General features: G+C 42.8%; 1 protein-coding gene across 7 annotated transcripts; it reads right to left on the bottom strand.

Moving 5' to 3' along the window:
• Nucleotides 1-595: 595 nt before the first annotated feature.
• On the bottom strand, nucleotides 596-18,305 carry LOC100123194. 7 transcript variants are annotated; one of them, XM_003424199.5, is made up of 8 exons: nucleotides 18,059-18,305; nucleotides 17,126-17,296; nucleotides 7,227-9,254; nucleotides 6,632-6,807; nucleotides 5,978-6,128; nucleotides 5,186-5,449; nucleotides 4,688-4,909; nucleotides 596-4,565 (listed from the first exon to the last, which is right to left on the bottom strand). In XM_003424199.5, exons 3-8 carry the CDS (start codon nucleotides 8,922-8,924, stop codon nucleotides 4,113-4,115), a joined length of 2,964 nt encoding a protein of 987 aa, XP_003424247.1. In that variant the 5' UTR covers nucleotides 8,925-9,254; nucleotides 17,126-17,296; nucleotides 18,059-18,305; the 3' UTR covers nucleotides 596-4,112. The 7 variants fall into 7 exon arrangements, with proteins under 7 accessions (XP_003424247.1, XP_016839951.1, XP_008213653.1 ...); XM_016984462.3 differs by having other exon boundaries at nucleotides 7,227-9,251; XM_008215431.4 differs by lacking the exon at nucleotides 17,126-17,296.
• Between the last annotated feature and the right edge of the window lie 4,801 nt (nucleotides 18,306-23,106).

The following is a 23,106-nucleotide window of genomic DNA, read 5'->3' as shown; positions in this document are numbered from 1 at the left end:
TTCTCTCTTATTCGCACTCTTTATCTCGTTCTATCGTTAAGTATTATAAGAACACTTGGAAACATTCAACATTAAAGTATAGAGAATAGGAAATGACGGAATACTATTATTTACAAATTGGTCTTCTCAATCTGTCTCGATCGTCATTTCTCTCTGAATCAACAAACACTCCAGTCTATGGTTGCAGGTAAAAGAGCGCACAAATGAGAACAAAATGAAAAAACAATGACATTATATATTTATTCTTCATAAAATTATCATCAATAACTTTGTTACATACCAAACGAACAACTTGTCTCTTTCACTATAAACGAATTGCAAGATCGCCTCGTACATGAGTAATAAATAAATCTGTGCTTGTAGTATTAATCAAATGAAAAATGCGTGAATTTAAATACCTCAAGCGCGTTCATCTCTGATTTCTAAAGGTTATATTTTTTACAGGCGCGAATCACTTGGGTGTTAGAAGGTATGCATTATAAATATACGGAAACTGCAGTAGTGTGTGTATGTGTGCTCGTACAAAAAAATTCGTCGTCATCGCGAGTAACTTCTGATTGTTCTTTCTCTTCATCTCTCACTATTTCTCTCTCACACATCACTCCGAAGAGCTAAAAAATCATCGAAAAATTCGTCGACGCTACTTTTTTCCCTCGACATTCCATCCGTTAATAAAAGTCGTCTTATTACAAATCAGACAGAGTACAAAAGGTCTCCATTGAGTTATTTTTTTCGCTACGACGATTTCGTCGTTATTAGCGAAACGAGCGATATTACATCGTATACGCGGTTATTGTTTATACGCATATAATATTGCGATTCCCTTCGTCGAACAAAAAAAAAGAGAATATATTGGTTGTTTAACACAGTGTCCTACGACTCTCTCGCGAGAGTCACTCGGTGGAAATCTAAAGTCTCTACGGGCAGTTTATCACTTTTTTTGACATTTGAACTTTCGCATTATTTTCTGTTTTATCTTTATATTCTTAATTCTCTCGTCTAGCGGGAAAACCAAGAATCTCGAAATCTTCTCTTCATACACTCCATACACCAGGAGAAACGGCGACGACCAGAGGTTCCTGAGTGCTTTGGATACTAAGATATTACTTTTCCATTTGTCTTTCTCTCGGCTACAGTTAATTTATAAAATGAAAAACGAAAAAAAAAATGAGTAAAACCAAATCGTTCAACGATTTGTCGCGCACAATCTCTACATTACACTGGTTGTATTTTACAGACACGGCGAAAAAGGGGGAAACCAACAAGAAGGTCGATCGAAATATCGTTACAAACGTTCCCGCGTTATTCACATTCCCGCCCTGCTTCAGTCGATATTATTTATTTATATACCTACGTTTGAACATGATTGTATGCCGAGACGCCTACGCGTCACAATTTTTTTTCATTAACTAACTCGTCTCGATACTCATTTGCTTATCTGCTTATATACGTTATTTAGTTTATTACTCGGATATAATACGACGTCGACGGGAGAATTTCGAACAGCTCGTTCTCTCGTCGAGATCTTGGCATAGTTGTATATACACATATGCGCACCTTATGAAACATCACCGGTTCTTCCTATACGTACCAATAATCAACAGGATTGTGTCTAATAAAAATCTTCAAGAGTCTAATACGTTGCTTAAAGTAAAATACAAAAATGGACTAATGTCTAAACTTAACGGAGTTATGATGTAACACAATATTATAGTATACAAAATCAAAGGCATTACACACGCAGAGTCTTGTACAGTTTGGAGTTCGTTAAAATTAAGAATATTACACTTGGTTTTATGATTCCTTTTGCAATTTTTGGACTGAACTTCGATCACGTTTGGATGTAAGATTACTTGTCAAAGTTTCGGCAGTATTATATTTCTTAATTGTCGACTTCTGGACTACGCGGGATGACGTTGAAATTCAGTCCAAAAAAACCGAAAGGAACGTATGTATGTACATGATCATTACTACACATGCGCACCATCTTCTTCGCTTTGGTTTATATATATATCGATCAACCCTTATTTAGACTAGTAAACAATTAGCTACGTATAGTAGTATTATCTCTTTGCCTTTTTGCCTATATACGTAACAAGGATTTTTTCGCTTAGAGCGACTGTTATAATACATGGGTCTGGTAGTTTTAGATTTAGTTTAACTGTGAATCTGTATAGTATGGAAGTTTAAGTTTTTTTCGTGCCGCAGTTATGTGAACACATCTTTTGTCCGACAATACAAAAAAGTCTCTTTCACTGTGTTCCGACATTGATTGCGTGAATTTTGATTTTTTGAAATAGAATCCATTTCATATCATAGAAGATGAAAGCTCCCATTAAAAAAAAAAAAAAAAAAAATACAAATCTATCACACAAGATCGCAATAACAAAATTTTTTAAGTTAAATCTTAAGTTGAATAAAGCAAACTGGATGTGAAGTAGAAATCATGATGTGGAAATTTCATCTCAGAAAATATTTTCATCCTACATTTTGACTAAATAACATTTACTCTGAGCAATTCATTAAAAAGACTACGTGGTAAAGATAAAGACACACTCATTTTTGTTCTCATCGTTTTTACAAGATCGCATCTAAAAAGTTGCTTGGAACACTTAAGTACTTTTTGTTTCAAGTAAACATTTATGAAACATTATAAAAGGACGTTTATCATATACTTTACCGAACTTTTGAATAACCATTATTATTTACTAGGGATCTTTGCTCGATTACAAAGTATATCCATTACGTGACTATTCACATTTTTAGACTTCAATAAATTTGAGTGAAAACGATCAAGAATGGCATTCAATTTCTATAATAAAGCTTTGATTATAGTCAACAGAAAAAAGTTTTTTTTCAAATGACATCGACGAAAAGATTTGCTTAACTGATTTCAACATTAAAAAATGTATAATACAAATAAGAATTGAATTGGTTTAGAATCATAAAAATATTCCACTATTTGCATTTTTCTACATTTAATGAGTTTTTTTTGTATAAAAATGTATCAAAATTCAACCGTTATTATAGAAAATAGTACGAAAACTTATTATTTATTTTTTTTTACTATTTTCACAGTACACAAAAAAACTCCATAGATATAACAAAGGGGTATTTAGAAAAAGTAGTGCATGTAGTGAAAAAAATCTCAAAGTCACTGGTATGAAGAAGGTAAGCGACATTCTTTGATTTGATAAATATTCATCGTCAATATAGTGGAAGACTTTTTTCATCCTTTCAGTTCGATTTAGCCAATTTTTTTCCCGTGTTTGGAAAACTCGTACGTTCTTCAATAATAATTATTTTCCTTGAATAAACAGTCGATGAAACTTATCTTGAGAATTTGTAGAAGCTTTTAAACCAGCTGTTCAATGATAAATAACTGTATACACTTCAAACCAAGTAAAACAATATTTACACTCTTTTATTACTTTTTTTCGCAGTAAATTTTTAATACGAATGGCTAAAACGAGCAACTCGCAATAAATTAAAATTGCATGCGATGAAACTTCCGTTATTAAAAAATAACTAATATAATACACAGTACAAAGTCAATCTAATCTTTGGACTGAATCACTCTGTGAGGTTGTATTCGGCTTTACGTATTAATTACTGTAAACTAATACTGAAAATATACAGATATAGCAGTTGCTTCATAACTGGATTTGATCGAAATCCACTTAACTTATAGAATCATTTCAATATTTCAACCTTAGAAATTAAAAAAATTCACACATCAGTAGTGAATACTCGCTGGCTTAATAGCACACATTCTAACGATCTTCCAAGACTCCGTTCGATCCGATAAAAAAAAATAATATCTTTCTCTAACGAAGTGACAAAACGCGATGCTTATAACTCGATTCACTTCTGGAACAACCGAACGGAAGGAAAATTAACAGGCTACAGGTTCGGCCGGGTATGTAAGTACACGAGTAGTATACAACGAAATAACGCGTGAATCATCTTTGTACAGCATGCAAATCCATTCTTTACGGTTTTCTATCTATACAACGCGCATCCTCGCGAATTAAGATTCAAACTCCTCTGCGCTGAGCTGAAGAAGCTAAAAAGAAGCTTATGTACGTTCGCTACGAGATTAAAGCTTTTCTTTAGGCGAAGCACTCGCGCTCCCTGTCGATTTCGACGGGCCCGCTGCCCCAGATCTTGCGATTCTTCGTGTAGGGAATGATACCCATGAGGAGGCCGGAAACGATTATCCAAGCGCCAGCCATAATAAAAGACGGATCCCAGACTTGAGTCACGTCGAAGATCCAGCCGGCCAGTGGTGGGCCCAGAAGATTACCGATACCCTGGCACAGAAGACTCAGACCGTAAGCAGTGGTGAATCTTTCCAACGGGATGATCTCAACGAGGATGACGGGGGTGAAGCTGAAGTTACTGGCGAAGAAGAGTCCGAAGCAGCAGCAAATCACCACCAGAGCGGCATAGTTGTGCGAGAAGATTGGCATGAGGATCGTCGAGATGCCGCAGGCGATCAGGCAGCAGGTGTACGTCTTGGTCACGTTCATCCAGGGCTGGTCACCGGCCCAGCCCAATGCGATCTGGAATTTTTCGTTATTTTTGTTTAGAATCTCGCACGTAAGGCTGTACGATTGGGTAAGAGATAAGGAGGGCGACGGCGACGAGTTATGCAAAAGGTAAATATACGTTTGGGCGTGTTTACCATTCCTATCGTGTTGGTGATACCGATGTAACTGAGGAGATTCGCTGATTGGGACTCTTGGTAGCCCTGTCTACTGAGATGTTCAGCTAGGTAAAAATAAGGCACGATGAACCAAGTGAAGAGGAGAATAGTCGACAGCGATAGCAGAAGGAAATGGAGCTCCGAGAACATCGAGAAGTCCATCATGCCCTTCATCAGGTCGACCAGCTCGCTGTACCATTTCTGTGAACGAGACATTTTTCGTTTGATAAATCGATGAATCCATGCACACTGCGCGTGTTTCTGATGCAAGTACACATTAATTTCCTCGATAGGATCTAGCTAGGTACTACCGCAGTTTTGGACGATCTCCAACGACTATTTCTAGCGCTTCTATTTCGATTGATTCTCCCATTTATGTACGTCAATACTACACGCACGCAATGTCTCGGGCGAATCATATATCGTAAAATAAATTAATTATCTTCTGTACGAATACTTGAAAAAATAAAGCCTCACCTCCTCGTTCTCCTTGGCGAGTGTGGTCATACTGTTCCTATAGATGTTGGGACAGCTGCTGGCGCGCAGTCGGTACTTGTGAAGGTTGAGCACAGCACCGCGATACATGACCGAGTTCCTGTGCACCCTGATGTCCTTGAAGTAGTGAGTGTTGGTGCTGAACTGACGACGTAGCCAAGGCAGCGAATCCGTGCGGACGACCCCGGCACCACAGCCGGGCAGGTGGTGACGGGAGACCGACTTGGCGCGCTCGGCCTCTGCGATCTAGATTGAATTTTCTTCATTACTATCCTACCATTTTAGGCTTTTTGGCATGATTATGCGGACGGTGACTATTTTTTGAGAGCTTATCTACATTATAAATCGCGGGAAATATTCATACGGAAGCTCGTCCGAAAATAAGAAAAAAAAACTCGAGCACTAACGAAAGACCAAATGTTTACCCCTCCACTCGACGTGTGTGTCTTCCTTCATACACTCTCCCTCTCACGAGTGTGGCGCTATATATATATATATATATATATATATATATATATATATATATATATATATATATACATATATATAATAATGCGAGAAAATCGATTCGATAATATATCGAGGGGCGCGACTCTGTGAGTACACACGTACACCGCTCGATTAACCCCTTCCTGCACTTATAATACCACTCATTGGCGTATTGACAATCGTACACGGGTATAGATATCCAGCCGTTAATCGGATCGAGCGCGGAGAAATTGAACGGGCTGTTTGTTTTGAGATCGTGCGTTTGACGCGAGAAAATACACTCACTGCTTGAGCGAGTTCTTTGGCTAATAAGGGATTCGCCTCCTCCAGATCTTTGCGAGACATTCGCCGAGCGGCCAAGACTTTGGTCGAGGCGTGGGTCGATCCTGACCGGGACGACTGCTGTTTCTTGCCTTTGTCCTTCGCTTGCTTCAGCCTGTAATGAGAAGTGCAGAGAGCTCTTTTGTTATTTCAGTCACTCGTCCCTCCCGACTCGACACGTCAACCAAATATTCATCAACACCGATTAACTACTTTGGTGTGAGAGATCGAATTTTTACAGGGATTTCAAGTATACAATAAGTTTCTGTAAATTTACGGGGTTTTAATTACTCGTGTTGGAGATCTGTTGCACATTTAGGAAGGGGTTTTACAAAGTAACATTTTTACTTTATAGTAACTACAGGGGTCACCAAAGTCATCAACGTTTGTACGTATAAATATACACCGATTAAAAACCATTCATGCGTTAAAACCATAAGTACTGTTAACCAAGTAATAAACCAAAAAATCAAACAATAAAAACCCAAAACAGGCAAAGATGCAAAACCAAAAGACAAAATCGGAAAAACCAAAAATTCAAGTGCGTGCCGTGTGCGAGTAAGAGGCAAACCAAAAAAATGATTAGTGGATTAAAAGTGCAGGTTGCAGATATCAGACCAGTCCTGTAACCTCATCGACATGGTGACTCCGCTCTTGTTGTTCACGTCCCCGTTCGACTCGTCGAGCTTCTTATCCGAGGCGCTCCTGCAGAGCAGCAGACTCGGGTAGTTCTCCAGGATGACGTTGTAGAGTCGCGAGTTGGAGGACAGCGATTCCAGCACCTCCAGTGGAACCTGCAACCGTTATTTTCCATTTCAAACGAGCTTTAAAGCTCCGCCTTTGTACAGTATCCGGCTTTAAGACCTTGGCAAGTCTTAAAAAGTCTAAAAAAGGGCCAAGCGAAGATGCAGCGAAAAGGCTTGAGAGAACGAGTAGAGGGAATGCAAGCTCGCGACAAGGTTAAAGACAAAGTTCAGCGCTCAAGGCTCGAGGCAGCTCTCGAGGAGAGAGAGAGAGAGAGAGAGAGAGAGAGAGAGAGAGAGAGTGGGAGAAAAAATAGCGACGATTTCCGCGAAACGTCACGTAGATTCTCGAGTCGCGGTGCTTCTCGTTGAAATTACAATCGCGGAGAGCTTGCAAAGACATTCGACAAGTCCTCGCGAAGGTGTGGCGGCAAACAATTCAAAACTAAAAATTACACACACACACACACCTTCTCGCTCTGCCTGACGAAGGTCGGTAAATTGACGACGCTCCTGAAGGCCGGATTGCCGCTAGAATTGACCCTGGTCTCCGTGCTAGTCCTGAGATTCTGCAGCAAGTACTCCGGCGCCTTTCCGCTCTTCATCAGCCTCCTGAGCTCCTCGACTCCGGGGAAGTCCTCGTCCGTCGGGCTACCCTGCGATCTGCTCATCCCGTCCTGCAGCTTTGCCCCGTTGCCCCCCTTGCCGCTCTTCTTCGGCGACGTCAGGCCCTGCTGCTTCTTCTGCTCGAGGATCCACCACTCGGGGTCCCTCATCACCGTGCCGCAGACTATCATGTTGAAGAACGTCCCCGAGAGCAGGAGGACGCAGCCTCTCCAGCCGAACTCCTGGATGAAGTAGGTCGTCATCGGCGCGTAGACGAAGGTCCCTATGCCCGTGCCGCAGGCCCCGAGGCCCACGGCGAGGGTGCGCTTCTTGTCGAACCAGAACGCGATGCTCACGACGGCCGTGACGTAGCACAGGCCCAGACCCAGTCCCGCGAGTACGCCGAAGGTCAGATACATTACCCCGATGCTGTTAGCGAAGCTGCTCAGGACGAAACCTGTGCCGGATATCAGGCCCCCGGCGATAGTCATCTTCCGGCAGCCGTACCTGTCCACCAGAGCCGACATTATCGGCCCCGAGAGCAGCGGCACGGCCATGAAGAGGGAGCCTATCCAGGCCGTGTTGGCTTTCGACTCCTCGAAGTGGTGGAGGAACTCGATGTAGAGGAGGCCGAAGCTGAAGGACACGCCGTCGGCTATCATGGAGATGACCAGGGACGAGCAGACGACTACCCAGCCCCAGCCGCCGTCCGGTATCTTGGGCTTCTTCTTCGAGTCCTCCTCGGTGCTGTTGTCGTCCTCGTCGTCGTAGATCTCGAGCATCACCTCCGAGTCGTCGATCGAGTCTTTCTCGTTGCCGCGCAGCGAGTCCTGGACCAGCGTCGCCGCGGAGTCCTGCTCGGAGTAGCGCCTCTTGACGAGTATGCCGCCGCCTCCCTTCTCCGGACTGCCGGCCGGCACCGCGTGGTTCTGGTCCCGCTTCTCGTCCACCCTACCCGGGTCGTGTTCGGGCTTGTCGGTGGGACTGGTGCCGACGGTGAGGTTCGGCGAGGCGAGGTAGCTGTCCTCTCCGGGTGTCGGCGGAGGCCTGTACTCGCTGTCGGCCGGCGACTCGAAGTCCAGCTGCTCGAGCTCGGGAGTGGAGGCCGTGGCCAGGGACAGGTCGACGTCTTGCGAGAAGGACTCGAGGCTCTTGTCGATGGTGAGCCCGGGCGTCGAGGGTATGCCCCTCTCGTCGGCGATGCTGCTGAGGTTCTCCGTGTCCTCGTCGTCGCGGCCGATGCCCGAGCTCTCGGACGGCGTCTCCGGAGCCGGGACGAGCGGCCTGACAACCGGGCCTGAAGCATGATGCTCCTCCGGCGAGCTGGGGAAGAGGGTCGGGCTGCCGTTCTGCCAGCCGACTATCGGCGCCTTCTTCGACGGCGTGTCCAGCTCATTCTTCGGGTAGTCGACGAACCTCTGGTAGTTGCTGTTCTCCTTCTTGGCGTAGAGACCCTCCTTCCTCGGCAGCTCGTTGTTGTTGGCGACGATCTTCGCGGCTTTGTGGTTGTTGTGCTCGTTGATGCTGTCGCGCGAGAGGAAGTTCCGATTACGGTCGGCCATTATCCGCCGACGCTCTGCCGATGAAGATTTCTACGCCTGCGTCTTGGACTGAGTCTTCTAAATGTAGGTGTTGCTGGTGCTCGACTGGCTCCAACGGCGAGGCCAGCCCTTTAGCCCTTGGATCTCGCAGCTGGGGGGTGTGCAGCAGCCTGGTGGACGGGAGCCTTCACCTACCATAAGGACCGCGGAGACTGACCACTTGGCTATTGAGTGGAGATATCGGCGATCTGATGGGCTGATGTTGCTGAGGCCGATGACGCTGCTGAGCTGACGCTGATTGCGGCTACTCAGCATGCACCGATGCGTGACGACTTTGCCGCTCGTGTCCTGCTGAGAACATTTTTTTATCGTTAATTTTGGCTTTTTTGATTTATCGTCGTTTTGAGAATGCATAAATTTTGGCCTCTTGGGTTATATACACACGCTGATGGTACTACGTACATGACTCAATGGAACACGTTGGCGTGCGACTTACGTGCGTTGTTCTCATGCATCAATCCATCGGCTTGTTGCATCGAGGAAAATTTTGCGTTATATACTCTGATGCGGTATGCGGTGTACTCGAGGAGCGGAAATCGGGCGATGGTTTCGAGTAAAAGTTATTGCAACGATTTTGAAAGCTGAGCTTTTACGCGTTTGATTTAAATTTCGCGCCACATAGCCAGTGACTGCAGATTAGTTTGTAATTAATAATAAAGTGCGTTTTACGAATCACTTACTATCAATTATTACAAGCTAATTAGTCGCTAATATTGTGGCGCGAAATCTGAATTCTCAATTGACTCAAGTTGGCGGGCCCGATTACCACTCCAGAGCAGAAAAATAAATCGTTAAACTAAAAATAATAAAATAAAAGAGCCAAGCCAGCCAGTTACTCACCATCGAGGTAATGTGCAAAATGACGTTCTATCGCGGCATGCGCTCGTGCGATTGGGTCTAGGTAAGTGCATGCGACACCTTGGCCGTGTGAGCATTTACAAAATTATTATTAAAAACAAACATCGAATTAACTACTACTTAGTGAGCATAACATCGGTTCGACTTTTACTACATCTAATTACACATATACATGCTTGAGATGCTGGAAAAATAAATTAATTACACTGGGTATCGCTAAATAAAAGGGGATGAGGGATTAGAAATTAAAAACAAAAACTGAAAACTCAAAATGCTGTGGAATTAGTGGAATATTAATGTACGAACAGAAAATAAATTAAGTACACACAAACATATAGACAGATAAATAATAATTAAATCAATAATAATAATCATGATCAAAGATGCAAGTGTATATGAACGTGCGGTGCGTAAGTGTAAAAGTGTCTACGTACACCAACGACAATCCAATCGATCCCATGTATACACAATCACCACAAGTATCCGAAAGGAAAAAAAAAATCAAACGCCACGAGAACACCTGCCACTAGAGCCTCTCTCGCGGTGAGTACAACGTCGAAACTCTCCCGGGTACATTTTTCCTCTTAGGAAATTATTCTTCAGGGCTTAGCGCGAACCAAACTGATTTACTACAAATCAGACGGGAATTTGACTTGTTTATACCGCGCGCGAATGCGTCACTCTGCGCTTTCCGAAATCCCCTTATCTACCCCGTCTTATATCATCTCTCGTGCTTTTTCGATTCGGCATCGCGGAATATATAATAACTACGAACGAGTGTGTAATCAAGCCACATTAAACACACACACACAGACACACATACGAACCGGGGAAATAATAACGGAAAGCGAGAGAAACTAGAGTAAACGTTGCAGGTGATTTACACCGTAATTGCTAAGAAGTCTCTCACTCGCGCGTCACTTGTGAGCCGACGAAACATCGTAGCTCGGAAAGTTCGCCTTATCAGAGAGACCGAGACTAGAGCGACTGGTTATTGTTATTATTATATATTTTCTCCGGAGATCGACGGCTTTGATTATATACACTTTGTGTCGCTCTGCACACCAGCTTATCTCATTCCGCGTATATACGTTATTCAACTATATATACTACAAGTCCCTAGCGCAATCCGGAAAAGCGCAATATAAGCGTTAAAGCAAATAAATAAATGATTTAATACTCATTTCCGTACATCGCGTTCAATTGCCCCTAAAAAGAGAGTCTCTCATCCCGTTAATCAAGCCGGCTCTTTAAGCCCACGCGCTCGAGCTCTGAATCCGAGTAGCTTCAACTCTTTCTCTCTGCGACGCGCACGCTTCTATTACATCCTATACGGACCAACAACTCTCTCGCTTTCTCGTCGCTCTCGAACCTCTCGTCGCCAGATAGCGCCGATTTTTAATCTGTAAACATTTCGTGCGTCTATACAGTGTATATAGAGAAGAGGCTATTGTCTCGATGGGAAGTCGTTTCGTTCGTTGTAATAAGGTCGGATTACACGTGGTGTATAGCGCGATTTCGAGAGAGGGACACTCGGTAATTCGGGTTACTGGACCATCGATCGCTTGTCTGCTGCGGGGGTGTGTGCGTAATTTCGCGTGATTCGTATACACTGGTTATTTATAAGCGGGAAATCTTTCAATCGCGATCTAACGAGTTTGTAGCGAAAAGAAAATAATGTATATATTCGCCTCCTCTTCCGCTGTGCGCGCGTGGGTGTAATCGAGAGTATAAGTAATAGAGCTAGGCGAATGAAAGAGATGATTGATAAGCGAATTTACGAGCTGACGCTTTGCCGAAGGTCAGAAAGCTCGACTGAACGAGCTTTCGGGTTTTTTCACAGGATGAAAAGTCATGGCTATCGGATTAATAATGACGATAATATACGCACTATACACTCGCGTATCGATTCAACCGAGTCGCAAGATTGAACTTGCCTCGGTATTAGAATAATTATAGAATCGTGTTCGTGACTGACCATCGATTACTCCGACTTCTAAAACCGAGCAAATTTGAATACAATCGCAACACCAGCCTTATTTCCTCAAAATCTCCAACAACCCGTAATAATAGCAACAATGTATAATAACATAATCGGCAGCCGACGTGTTACACACAAATAAACAATCCCGTCCCGCTCAGCGATTCATTACCCGATCTAATTAACCCCCCTCTCACCCTTGATCAACTTCAACCTTGAACTCTCACCCCCTTTTCAACATACAATCAACGCGACGTCGTCTCGGGGACACACACACACACACACAGTAGAGTAGCATCAGCATCAGAGCGCCAGCCCCTAAAAAATCCATCCCCCGACCTCTGCGCACGAAACTGGGCCACTCGCACGGCGAGTCTGTTGCTGCACACACAAACGGGCAACTTAACGGGGTGTAGCTCGAAGCGGTTACGTCATAGCGCACGGCGCTACTCTCTCTCTCTCTCTCTCTCTCTCTCTCTCTTTCGCGTGTGACGTCGACGACGTCGGAAGGAAGCGTCGTCATGGCGACCGACCGGTCGATGCTGCCGACGACGACGACGATGTTGCTGGAGTTCGAGGAGCTGGTGTGCTCTTGCGTTTGATCGAGTGTAAGAGTGGAGCTCTCGATGGTTTTGGCTCTTATGGGGGTTTGTTGACTTTTTTGAAGGGAGGGTAGTTTACGGCTCTACACTGTTTACCCTATATACCTGGAAGTATGAGAATTCTTCGATTGGCTTTTAATTACAGGCTTGATCAGCGGGGGTGATATATTGTATACGTGGAAGTTTATGAAACCTTGAAAACGAAGCGATCGTGTATCGCGTTGCCTGTTTGTTTGTATACGTACGATGAAAGCTTGAAACAACGTTATTCTTGTGAAAAAAAAAACTCAGGATCTTGAAAAAGCTCCCTAACAACCCCAACAGTCATTACGCAATAGGCTTGTCGAGCTCGCGTTACGAATCATCATCACCTCTGCATAAAACGGAGAGAGGAGAGGCCGCGCCGAACCGGTTACTCCCGCCTGTGCCATCCCCTCTCCGAAATTCGAACTTTCGTCCTGCACATACACGCACACACACAATCAGCTCTTTTTCCGACGAAAAGCGAAATTAAGCGCTTCGACAACGAGTAGCTTGACGTACGATTCTTCTACAGTGAAAAAACAGTGGAAATATCCGGTTTTGCTCCGACGTCCCTTCTCCAATGCCGCGTCCTTCGCTGTCTGCATTTAGATGGGGGAAACGAGTGAATAACTATTCGATTAAATTTCAGGAACATCGTCGCGTCCTCGTCCTTCACCTCTAGAATCTTTTCATCGTCGCGAACGAAAGATCCTCTGAATCCTCTGATCCTCGAATTAAATCTTAAGCTTTTACATAATTGCCGAATATGAGCGCGGCTCTCTCTCTCTCTCTCTCTCTCTCTCTGACTTATTACGGAGTTGGTATTATTTAAACACCTGCGAAGGTGATACGCTGGTAACGTTGCCATACATTTACGTCTGAGCAAACTTATGCAAAGTAGGATGTAAACACACGATTGTGCTTCTCGCCGAGGTTTGTTTGCTCGAGATTCCGAGGAGCGATTTATGAAAATTCGTTCTTTTTTCGCGTCTTTTGTGAAATTTTCTCTCGTCTCCTACTACACACTGTCAACGTCTATGTCAAGCTTGATTGAATTGTGATAGACTTCGCGATAAACTTCCAGCACATATAATCATCCTTACACACGTTGCTGCTTTCGAAACGAGGTTGCAGTGTTTTAAAATAGACGCTCTCAGTACTATTTCTGCCATACGCGCAGGCGATCGTCAAAGTCTCCAAGCTCGAAAACACCATCAGCTTCGCGCACACGTTCTCAAGCTCGCACGCATAAATCTCCGTCCTCGCGAGGTCGCGATCAGAGGATTGATTTATGATACCATTCCTTTCTTCTCTCCCCACTCCGGACAAGGTTTTTCACCTGGAAGAGATTTTGCGCGTTTGAGGAACGTCGCGGATATCGCCATGCGCGGAATGGAATTCGCGACCTTGACCCGGGTCAGAAATGGGCGCAGTTGGTGCCCGGTCCTGGGATGGGGGATGGCTGCGTGGACATTTGGTACAATGGGGGATGAACTTCGTCGTTGATGTGAGAGAAGAGAAACGTTAATTGATCGAGCTTGATTATATGTGGGTGATGTTTTATGAACCAGTTGAGCAAACGCGAGGGCGATCATCAGACATTCGGAGACTAGTTTCAACGAGCCCGAGATAGCAAACAGTCTATAAAGTGGATACACGCGAGTCTTATCTCTTCCCATTATCGACTAATTAGCATAGGCGAGCAAATCTTGTCCATGTGTATACAATACACATGCAAAGTCTAGTATAGGTGAGATGCTTCGCTTTAGAAAAATCCACACTGTATGCGAACTAAGCTTGGTTCGTTTGAATATCGCAAACTATCGAGATTCGAAGTAACGAAGCGCAAAGAACGTCCGATCGGTATCTAGAGAGAGGCGCACACGCGAGGTGAAAGTAATTAACGAAGCAAAAAGCTCAGTCGCGTTTCAAGGACTCGCGACTTGATTCATCGCAATGTTTTGCACCTAGATTTACGGAGCAGGTGAAACGTAAACAAACAAAAGTCAGCTGATCGTTTGTTGACAAACACATAGACACGCACACAGGCGAGCAGCTCGTGGGAATGCATAAGAGCTCGCCTCTATTATCCTAATTCGCAACACTCAATTGTGTCTCACTCTTTCGAAGCGTCATGCAGTCGAGCTCACTCGCGAGCCATTGTGCCATACGGCTATACTTTGAAAAATGAACGTTATCGCCTGTCCTTCGCTCGAGTGAGCTTCTAATCGATATCCTGCAGCGGCGAATTAGCGAGACGAGCTACTTCGAAGGATAGCGTTAAGAAGAAGAAGAAGAAGAAGAAGAGAAAAAAAAAAGAAACGTTTTTCGACGTGTCGAATTCCGGGCTATTGATTATTCAAGAATTATTGCAGACGCACGTGGTCTCTTTGCGATGATGTCATGCATTATGCGGAACGAATTAGCCGCTAATCAGAGACTCGCGTAATCGACCTATTTTTTGTTATATGTGCATTATGACACTTGATGGGTCTCGTGGCTATGTAAGCACTCGTGATTTGGGAATTATGGATTTTTAAGCGACTCGCTGTTCCGAGAACGCGCGAAACTATAGTTGCAGCGGCTATAAAAAAGGGAGCTATTGCACAACGCTTTTTTCAGCCGAAACGACTTCAACGTGTGTCGTAATTAAATACGCGTAAATTATTCGAGAAGAACAATTTTCAAAATTCGAATATTCAGCACAGACATAAGAGCCAACACACAAGCCTCACACATCCATACATATACACACAGTACGAAGAAAAGCGAACGTCTGCGACTGTTCCAAAATAAGAACAGCCGCGGCGCTCAGCTGCTCTCTCTCTCTCTCTCTCTCTCTCTCTCTCTCTCTCTCTCTCTCTCTCTCGATGATCTTGATCTTGAACCCACTCTCTGCTCGCGGCTGTCCTCAACCGGAAATAATCGCGGCGGCTGTATTATAGACACGGATGTATAGATCCATCGATCGTCCCGCGGAGAGATTTACACAGCGTCGCTGGCACCCCTTTGTTCTCTCGACCGCTGCACCTGTGCTGATGACGCTTTTTCGCTCTTTTTTTTTTCCGAAGCTCGTGACGTGCGAGGCGCTAATTCGGGCGGTATGCAAAGCCTGTATTTTTGTGCTACACGATAATTCATTCGGAGTCTTCGTGATTTGGGTAAATTTTCTGATTCACGATACACATAGGCAGACGGTGATAAGGTGCGTAATTGTAATATTATTAAAAGCTTGATTAAACACAGGATCGAAAAGTGTAATTACGAATAGAAAATCACGTTTCGCGCTCCGACAGTTCTCGAGGCCTTGAGTCTGGCATAGGTACTGTGTGTGTTTGCCGAGTCTTATCGCTTGGCTTTTCGGCCAAGATTATTAACACACTTGTCTTAGGTTATAGACACTTCGCACGTGCGGATCTCAGTTTGGGGAATTGACTCAGGGAGTGTGTAGACTCAGCTGGTTCTTTTATTTCCGTGCGAGTATACAAACGTGGAAACGAGCTTCGATTTCAAAGATGAAAGCACTCGATGTATACACCGAAAACTTTATTATCAAGATTTCAAGGGAAAGAGCTATACACCCGGAAAAAATCGGTCAAGGTGATGAGAAAACTCTGAATTCAGCAGACGAAAAAATCGAGGAATCGATCATACCTCTATCTCTGATTCCGATTAAACACACACACGCACGCGCGTATCAACGTCTCTGATAAGGCTTATTTCCACGCTTATGTACAGCCGTCCCAAACACAACGGATCGACGCATAACTAAGCATTAAAAAAACAAAAATCCAGACTTTCACGCTATAATCATCGTCGCGCACCTGTTCCAGCAAAAAAAAAAAAAAAAAATTAAAAAAAGCGAGGGGGAAAACACGCGGACTTTGCGGTGAATGAAAACAACGTGGAATCGTTTTCGGTCTCTCGAGTATATATTCCGCGGGCTTTTGCGCAAACCTTCGTGTGCGATGAGAAAGTGGGTTACGCGATTGCATCAAGCGCGTATACGCGCGCGGCTAGACGCTCGTTGCAATTTCAAAAGCTCGAAATACATGTACTCGAGTATAATAAGATTATTTAGTTGGCCGAGGTGAAGTAAAAGAAAAAAGCGAAGGCGTCGATGTGTTTCCAATGCAGCGCGATGATTTCATCCAAGTGTCAATATTCGCGAAAAAATTGTATATATACCTGTGCGTGGGCGATTCGCCGGTACTAATCACTCTGCCGACGACTATGTGTGTATATCCGTGTAAGTAATGGCCTTGTATATACCCGCTGATAGTGTCTCGGTGTTCGATGCGCGAGCGCACGTGTGCGTATAAAGCTACTCTTCTGCGTTAAAAATACACGCGGACGATAATGTGCGTTATTTACATATGTCGTTTTAAGAAAAATATAATATAACTCGCGGCTAGTGCAAGAGCGAAGCATGCGAATCGAGCTAAAGTCAGGCATTATCACACAAAAAGTTATTCAGCAGCCACTATACAGCCTTCCGTTCAATGAACACCAAGTCTCTCACACGCATATATAGGTATACACAGTCTCGCGTACCATGACGTCAGAGCCGCGTGACGTCGTCCGCAGCCCCCGAGCGCAGAATATATCTATTTATAGGTACAGGCATGCAACTCAAGTGTGTGTGTGTGTGTGTATTGTTATAAGGCTGAAATTCGGATGGAATGAGGCTCTCTCACCTGCTTCTGGCCATCGTCCTCAGGAGCGACACTCTTTGGAATACATGCGGACGAATTATTGGGATTGTGTGTGCAGATGTGCTCTATCTACTGTATACACTGTTATACCGATGTAAGTGCAGGTGGTGTAGTGCATCGGGGCGCTAGTGGCTAGTGGGTGCGGTGCGCGCTCTGTGCGAAAGAGTATTTTATTATTATTATTATTATTATTATTATCGTTATAGTTTTATTTCGTGACTGTTGTTTTAGGGAAGTGTCTCTCTGTGTGTGCGTGTGTGTGTATGTTTTTCAAACAGACTAATATAGGTTATGCAGACTATATCAAACACTTGCTGTACAGACGCGCAAAGAATTCTCAATCGCATGCTCACTATGCCTACACTACTGTATGTATATATATATATATGCACGAAAATCTGAGTATACATAAGTCGAGTCCGAAAATTGATCAACGATCGTGTGCAGCCGCACCGGTTACATAAACAGACACACAATAAAGTTCCGAGATAACAGCAGAGCAGTAATTATCTCTAATATTCCGCCACCGGCGTTTGAAAGAAAATCATACGAGTATACGTGATACCTACACGTTACCCACGTGACATTCGCCGAAACGAGCGGTTAAACCCGTCGTGCATGATCGCATGGAAGAAAAACATCAACACGTAGGATGTACACACACACACACGCGTCGGAAGGTAGTGCGCGAGAAAAAGCTCTCCCTCTCGAGAGAGGTACGTCAGTGCGCTGTGCTGGTGACGGTGGCCGGGATGGAAATCGATAAAATAGCGCGCGCGTCTCCCCCGTCTCTTTATACACGGTATACATATATATATATATACGAGCTAACCACCGCGTGCACTGTCTACACACTACATATACGTTATACTCCGCTGTCGGCAGGGTTATGTCGTGTTCACGGCTTGAGCTCACCGAAAACGCTCGTCAGCTTTCTCCTCTATACTCTTCTGGGACAACCGGCGATGCTCTGCAGGTGTCGTCGGCTTTCGATCTTCGAGACACACTGCGTTAACCTCGTGAACACCGCTGGTATAACTATGTACACGATGCTACAGCTGAGACGGCACGAAATTCTCTCGTTGTTGTTATATTTTACATAAACTTAGGCGCGCGCGCACGAGTTTACGGCGTCGTCGTCGGGGCGAGACTGACTGCTGCGGCTCGCGAGTGAGAGCCGTGCGAGCGCGCGACGGCGCGGTGTGTGTGTGTGGGTGGGAGGGAGGGGAAGAGAGAGAGAGAGAGAGAGAGAGACGAGAGGGCGCATGTCGAGGCGCGCGCGCGCTTTCATTGAGATTCGCCGGGAGTTTTCACAATGGGAAGCAGATGTAATTCGACGGGGTTTTTCGCGTTTTTGAATTTCCCGCGCTTACGAAAGCTCGAATGCGTCGGTATGGAAAATTTCTAGAAGCTGAATGCTGATAAATCAAGGTAGAACACGAGGTGTAAGAGAAGAAAAAAACCGATAAAGTTCCTTAACGCTCCGTCGTTTCGTCGTCCACACGCTCGATGGATTTATTAGTGGAAATCTCACCGATAAGGCAGGCGTCGTCTCCGTCACGAGCCTGAGCTTTTTCGCTGCTTCTTCTACTTCGAGAAGATATATAACTATACGGTCTACATCAGCTGGAGACAGTGACTGTTTGATTAGGATTTGACTCGGCGCGCGGCTGACACTGATTTAAACGCCTACCGTAAGTCGTTCGAATGCGTCAGGAAGTTTTCCGAGAAATAATAAATAAGTCCCTCGTGCAGTATTCGTCTGACCGTACCGAGTTACCTTCTACTTGTAACGGCGGCCTCGAGCTTTTATTACCCTTTTTAGCGACATATACTTTATCCGAAAGCAGCGAACGTCATTTTTTTCCTCAAACATTCCACGCAAAGTATATAGAAATCGCACCGAATCGCAACACATAATTATTCTCTGATTCTCAAAGGCAAAAGGAGCAGCCGTGGAAACTACTTACAGGAAAGCAGCAGCGACGTCTCACCGCCTACATGTGGCTTTGTTTCGGGGCTGCGGGGGATAGGAAAGTTTTCTCTGGCTCGACTGTTTTACCGATGCCAGTAGAACGATCGGCAGAGATGTCTGCCTTATCCTCGTGTTCTGGAGGTGACGAAGGTTTGGAGGAGAAAAAAAAATTTTTTTTTTTTACGATCCCATCGATTCGCGATATCGCCTCTGTGTGATACCCAATCCGAGTAAGTAAGCAAAGCGGAAGCAAATTAAGGAGGGGCCGATATAGTCAAAAGGTGTATACACCTTATACTCCCCGATAATAAAACTCACGCGATCGATTTGCCGGCTGAATAAACTCTATCTTACATTATACATATATATAGACTCTTCGCTGTATTTGTATGGTATCGTCTAGGTATAGATGTGTGCACGCGTATGAATTATCGTGATTTACGGCGTTGTCATCAGGATTATTTGCAGGTGTCAAACATTGATGAAAGCGAAACCAAAAGACCGGTAGCTCGCGCGATTATATACGAGCCGCAATAAAAAGTATATAAACGATGTGTGCGCCTGCGGTATTCAGCGGGTTTATAAAAATTTGATACGGCAAATAAGCACGGTGATATTATATCGGCTGTCTATATATGTTCAAGAATTAGCCGAAAGCTTTGTAACGGGCTTGGCGGATGCTCGATCGAGTGATACATTCAATTAGATTATCAGTAGTGTATACGTACATTTTTTAATAATGAAGTCGGTTTTTTTAGCCGAATAGAAGTCACGAGATATAGACATCAGTTATATAGAGATAAGATTTACAATCGTTGTATTGCATCGAATAATGTTTATTTTTCGCTTATGTATCTTCAAGGTGGGTAGATATTACGCGTAATCAACGTTTTTCTTCTCAAATCGTCGCACAAAGTGGTTACATGCGACACACGCGAGAACAAAAATGAAACTCTGTTACGAAAATGTAAATGTTTTTGTCGACTCGTTTTTGCGACTATTTTTTATTAGCTAATTAGTAATCTTTTACTTACTCGCTATCTCGTTAATTCCTATCCTCGTCGCATCTAATTAATTAAATCTTTATATTGCCGAACGAACAAAAGTATAATTTATTATTCTTGATAAAAAAAAAAAAAATACGAACGCAGTAGTACAGCGAAGACTTTTAATATCAACTTTATTGCGACTGATGAAAGAGGAAGTGAAATTTTAGGAGATTAAAATAGAGAGGTATCTATAAGTTGACAATCATCTCGATCGTTTAGCGCGCGAACGTTCGAAGGAGAATACCGAATACGACAAGTAGTTTCTAAACTTCGTAGTCGGCCACAAGAGAGCAGCAGGCGATGGAGTTCGTAAGGAAAATTTAAGCAGAGCTTCGGAGTATAAAAGGTTGCCGACACAAAGGCGCCGAACGGAGAGAGCTTTACGAGGGGAAGTCCCTGATTCCTTGAGTTCTAATAAAAGAAAGTAACGGTGACATTGAGGGGCTCAATAACGCATTTTTTGTCTATTATTTTAATTTTTTTTTTTTTTATTTTTATTGAAATAGGATTCTTCATTATAGCATTATTATTAATAATGTAGATGCTTTATTACAAGCGCGCCCTTTACACGTTTTACGTATGTATACAATTCGAAAATGGTATTTTAGTCTCTAAGTCTTTTCTGTACTGCGTATATCTTCCTTATTTCGATCTACGTTATTACAATGAAGTCTCAACGAATCATTTTATTTTTCTCTGAGTCGCAGGTACTCATCACTCGCTAACAAACGCGTCGTCGTGTGTGCTTAGCTTTGGAATTATTATACACAGGCAAATTCAGGGCCGATTTTGTTCATCCAATCTTTTTATCGTCTATTAAGTTACAGTTTAGCAAACGAAAGCTCTATTCGCGCTTATTAGCCGGAAAAATCAATGCCAGAACAGAGTAAATAGAAAGATCATCAACTCTTCGTGGCGTTTCTCGACATGAAAGGAACATCAATTTCCTTCGATATATACGAAGCACTTCCGCGTGCTCGAGTCATCAGCGAAAGCACAAAGTGTTATATAGGTATAGCCTGTCAGAAAATTATACCGCAGGGTTAGAAAAAAAGCGGGTGTTCGTGGCACATATAGCGTGTGCATTTGCTTGCGTATAATAATAATCTCTCGTCGGAATCGTCGCACGAACGCACACAAAACGATCCTAAGTGTCTCTGGAACTATACAAACACAATCTAATCATAATACAACGGTTTTTTTTTATATTCCTTCTTATATGCTATCTCATGCAGACGATCGCGTCGCTTATTTTATACAATTTTATACTTTGGTTGTGTGTAAATGTGTGTATGCTGTGTTTTAGGACATTTGATACAATTATACAATCTGACGACCCGGATTTCGTTTTATGATCGGTTATTTACTTTGTCGTGGGTCGAATAAGTTCAATTTATGCAGATTTCAAGAGCACTCTTGAATGTATAGGTGTAATTTTTTGGAAAACAATAAATCTCGTTCAGTAATACGAAATAAATCACAGAACTATATAACTATGGTGATACTGAATTATTTTTGCGTTGGATTACTATATACGTTCATGCCGCTATTATCTGATTCTATACATCACATTTTTTACATGTGTCCAGAATTCTAAAATTAAAATAATCGAAATATGTCAACTGTCACATCATCATCGTTCGATTACAATCGTCTCGAACCTTAAATTTCATTCTGTGTCGCATAATATATTGAAACGAAAGTACTCAGTTGACCACAAGGCTAAATTCATCCTTATCTCCTCCTTCGTACAATAATTGTATTCCTTTTATAATTACTCTATATAAGTTTACTTTATGGAAATGCACAAGTTTGTCCCTCTTACTTCTTTTATTTTTTATTTTTATTCAATTTTTTTTCTCGATTATTTATAATAAAATATTGCTTTATACGATTCGTAAATATTTCATATATAGATTTATGTGTGTATGTGCCTTTAAGGCCGCGTACATGCCGCGTGTTGCTTGACATTTCTGTAATCCTCGCGCGCACAAGCAGAAGGCGAAAAACTTTACGATCCTCTCTGTTGGTACGTCAATTATTAATATTATTATTGTTATTATTAATAGGATACATCGTTAAAAATCTACGACTCTTAATTAACTGCTGGAAACACTTGTTTCTTAACTGTTTCTCAATTGAAATTCTAGTACTTTGACATTGTATATAAAAATTGAGTACAATTGTTCAGTAGTTCCAAAAGTGGATTATTTTAAAAATAAATTTTTTTATCATCGATGTGGACACGTGTGATTTGAAAACCAAAATAAAATTCGTTGATTTGCTAACGGCTACAGGATTACGGAAACGGCAAACAAAAAATTATTTTGCGAAAATTCATGTGGTATGTCTTGTATCATCATAGAAAAGCTGCATTTTTAATATTAATATTAATATCTATTAATAATGCCTCGATCGTCTCACTTTGAGTGTTGGCCAGTTTAAACCATTTCAAATGTAATTTTATTTTTTGAGAAAGAGAATAAGACAACTGTAAGTGATTCCTACAATATTTAAAAAAATTTGCCGAAATATATAATCTACACATACTTTTAAGATTCTCGATTCACTTTTCAATGAAGAATATATTATATTCAGTATATAATTCTACTGCGGAATGAAAATCAAATTGACAAGTTTTGAAATAGCTATTCTATGAGTAAAAACAAATCTATGCTCACGAAGAAACACTCCAAAAAATGATCAAGTGTACAGAATTCAAACTTTTCGACACAGAATTTATGTGAAGCAAATTTAATGCACGATTACGAATGATTATACTTATGTAGACTTGAATATTTTGAAAGCGAGAAAAGTACAAGAAAAATAGATATATTTACTTTGTTCGAAAAAGGATTTCAATTCCGGAAGTATAACTGAATGCCCTTGAAAAAGTTACAAGGGTATATCCGATTATACGCTTATATACATACAAAAAA

The sequence above is a fragment of the Nasonia vitripennis genome, chromosome 3 (genome assembly GCF_009193385.2).
Source record: "Nasonia vitripennis strain AsymCx chromosome 3, Nvit_psr_1.1, whole genome shotgun sequence".
Lineage (NCBI taxonomy): Eukaryota > Metazoa > Arthropoda > Insecta > Hymenoptera > Pteromalidae > Nasonia > Nasonia vitripennis.
The sequence above is the reverse complement of the archived record's forward strand: the minus strand, read 5'-3'. Positions and strand labels throughout refer to the sequence as shown.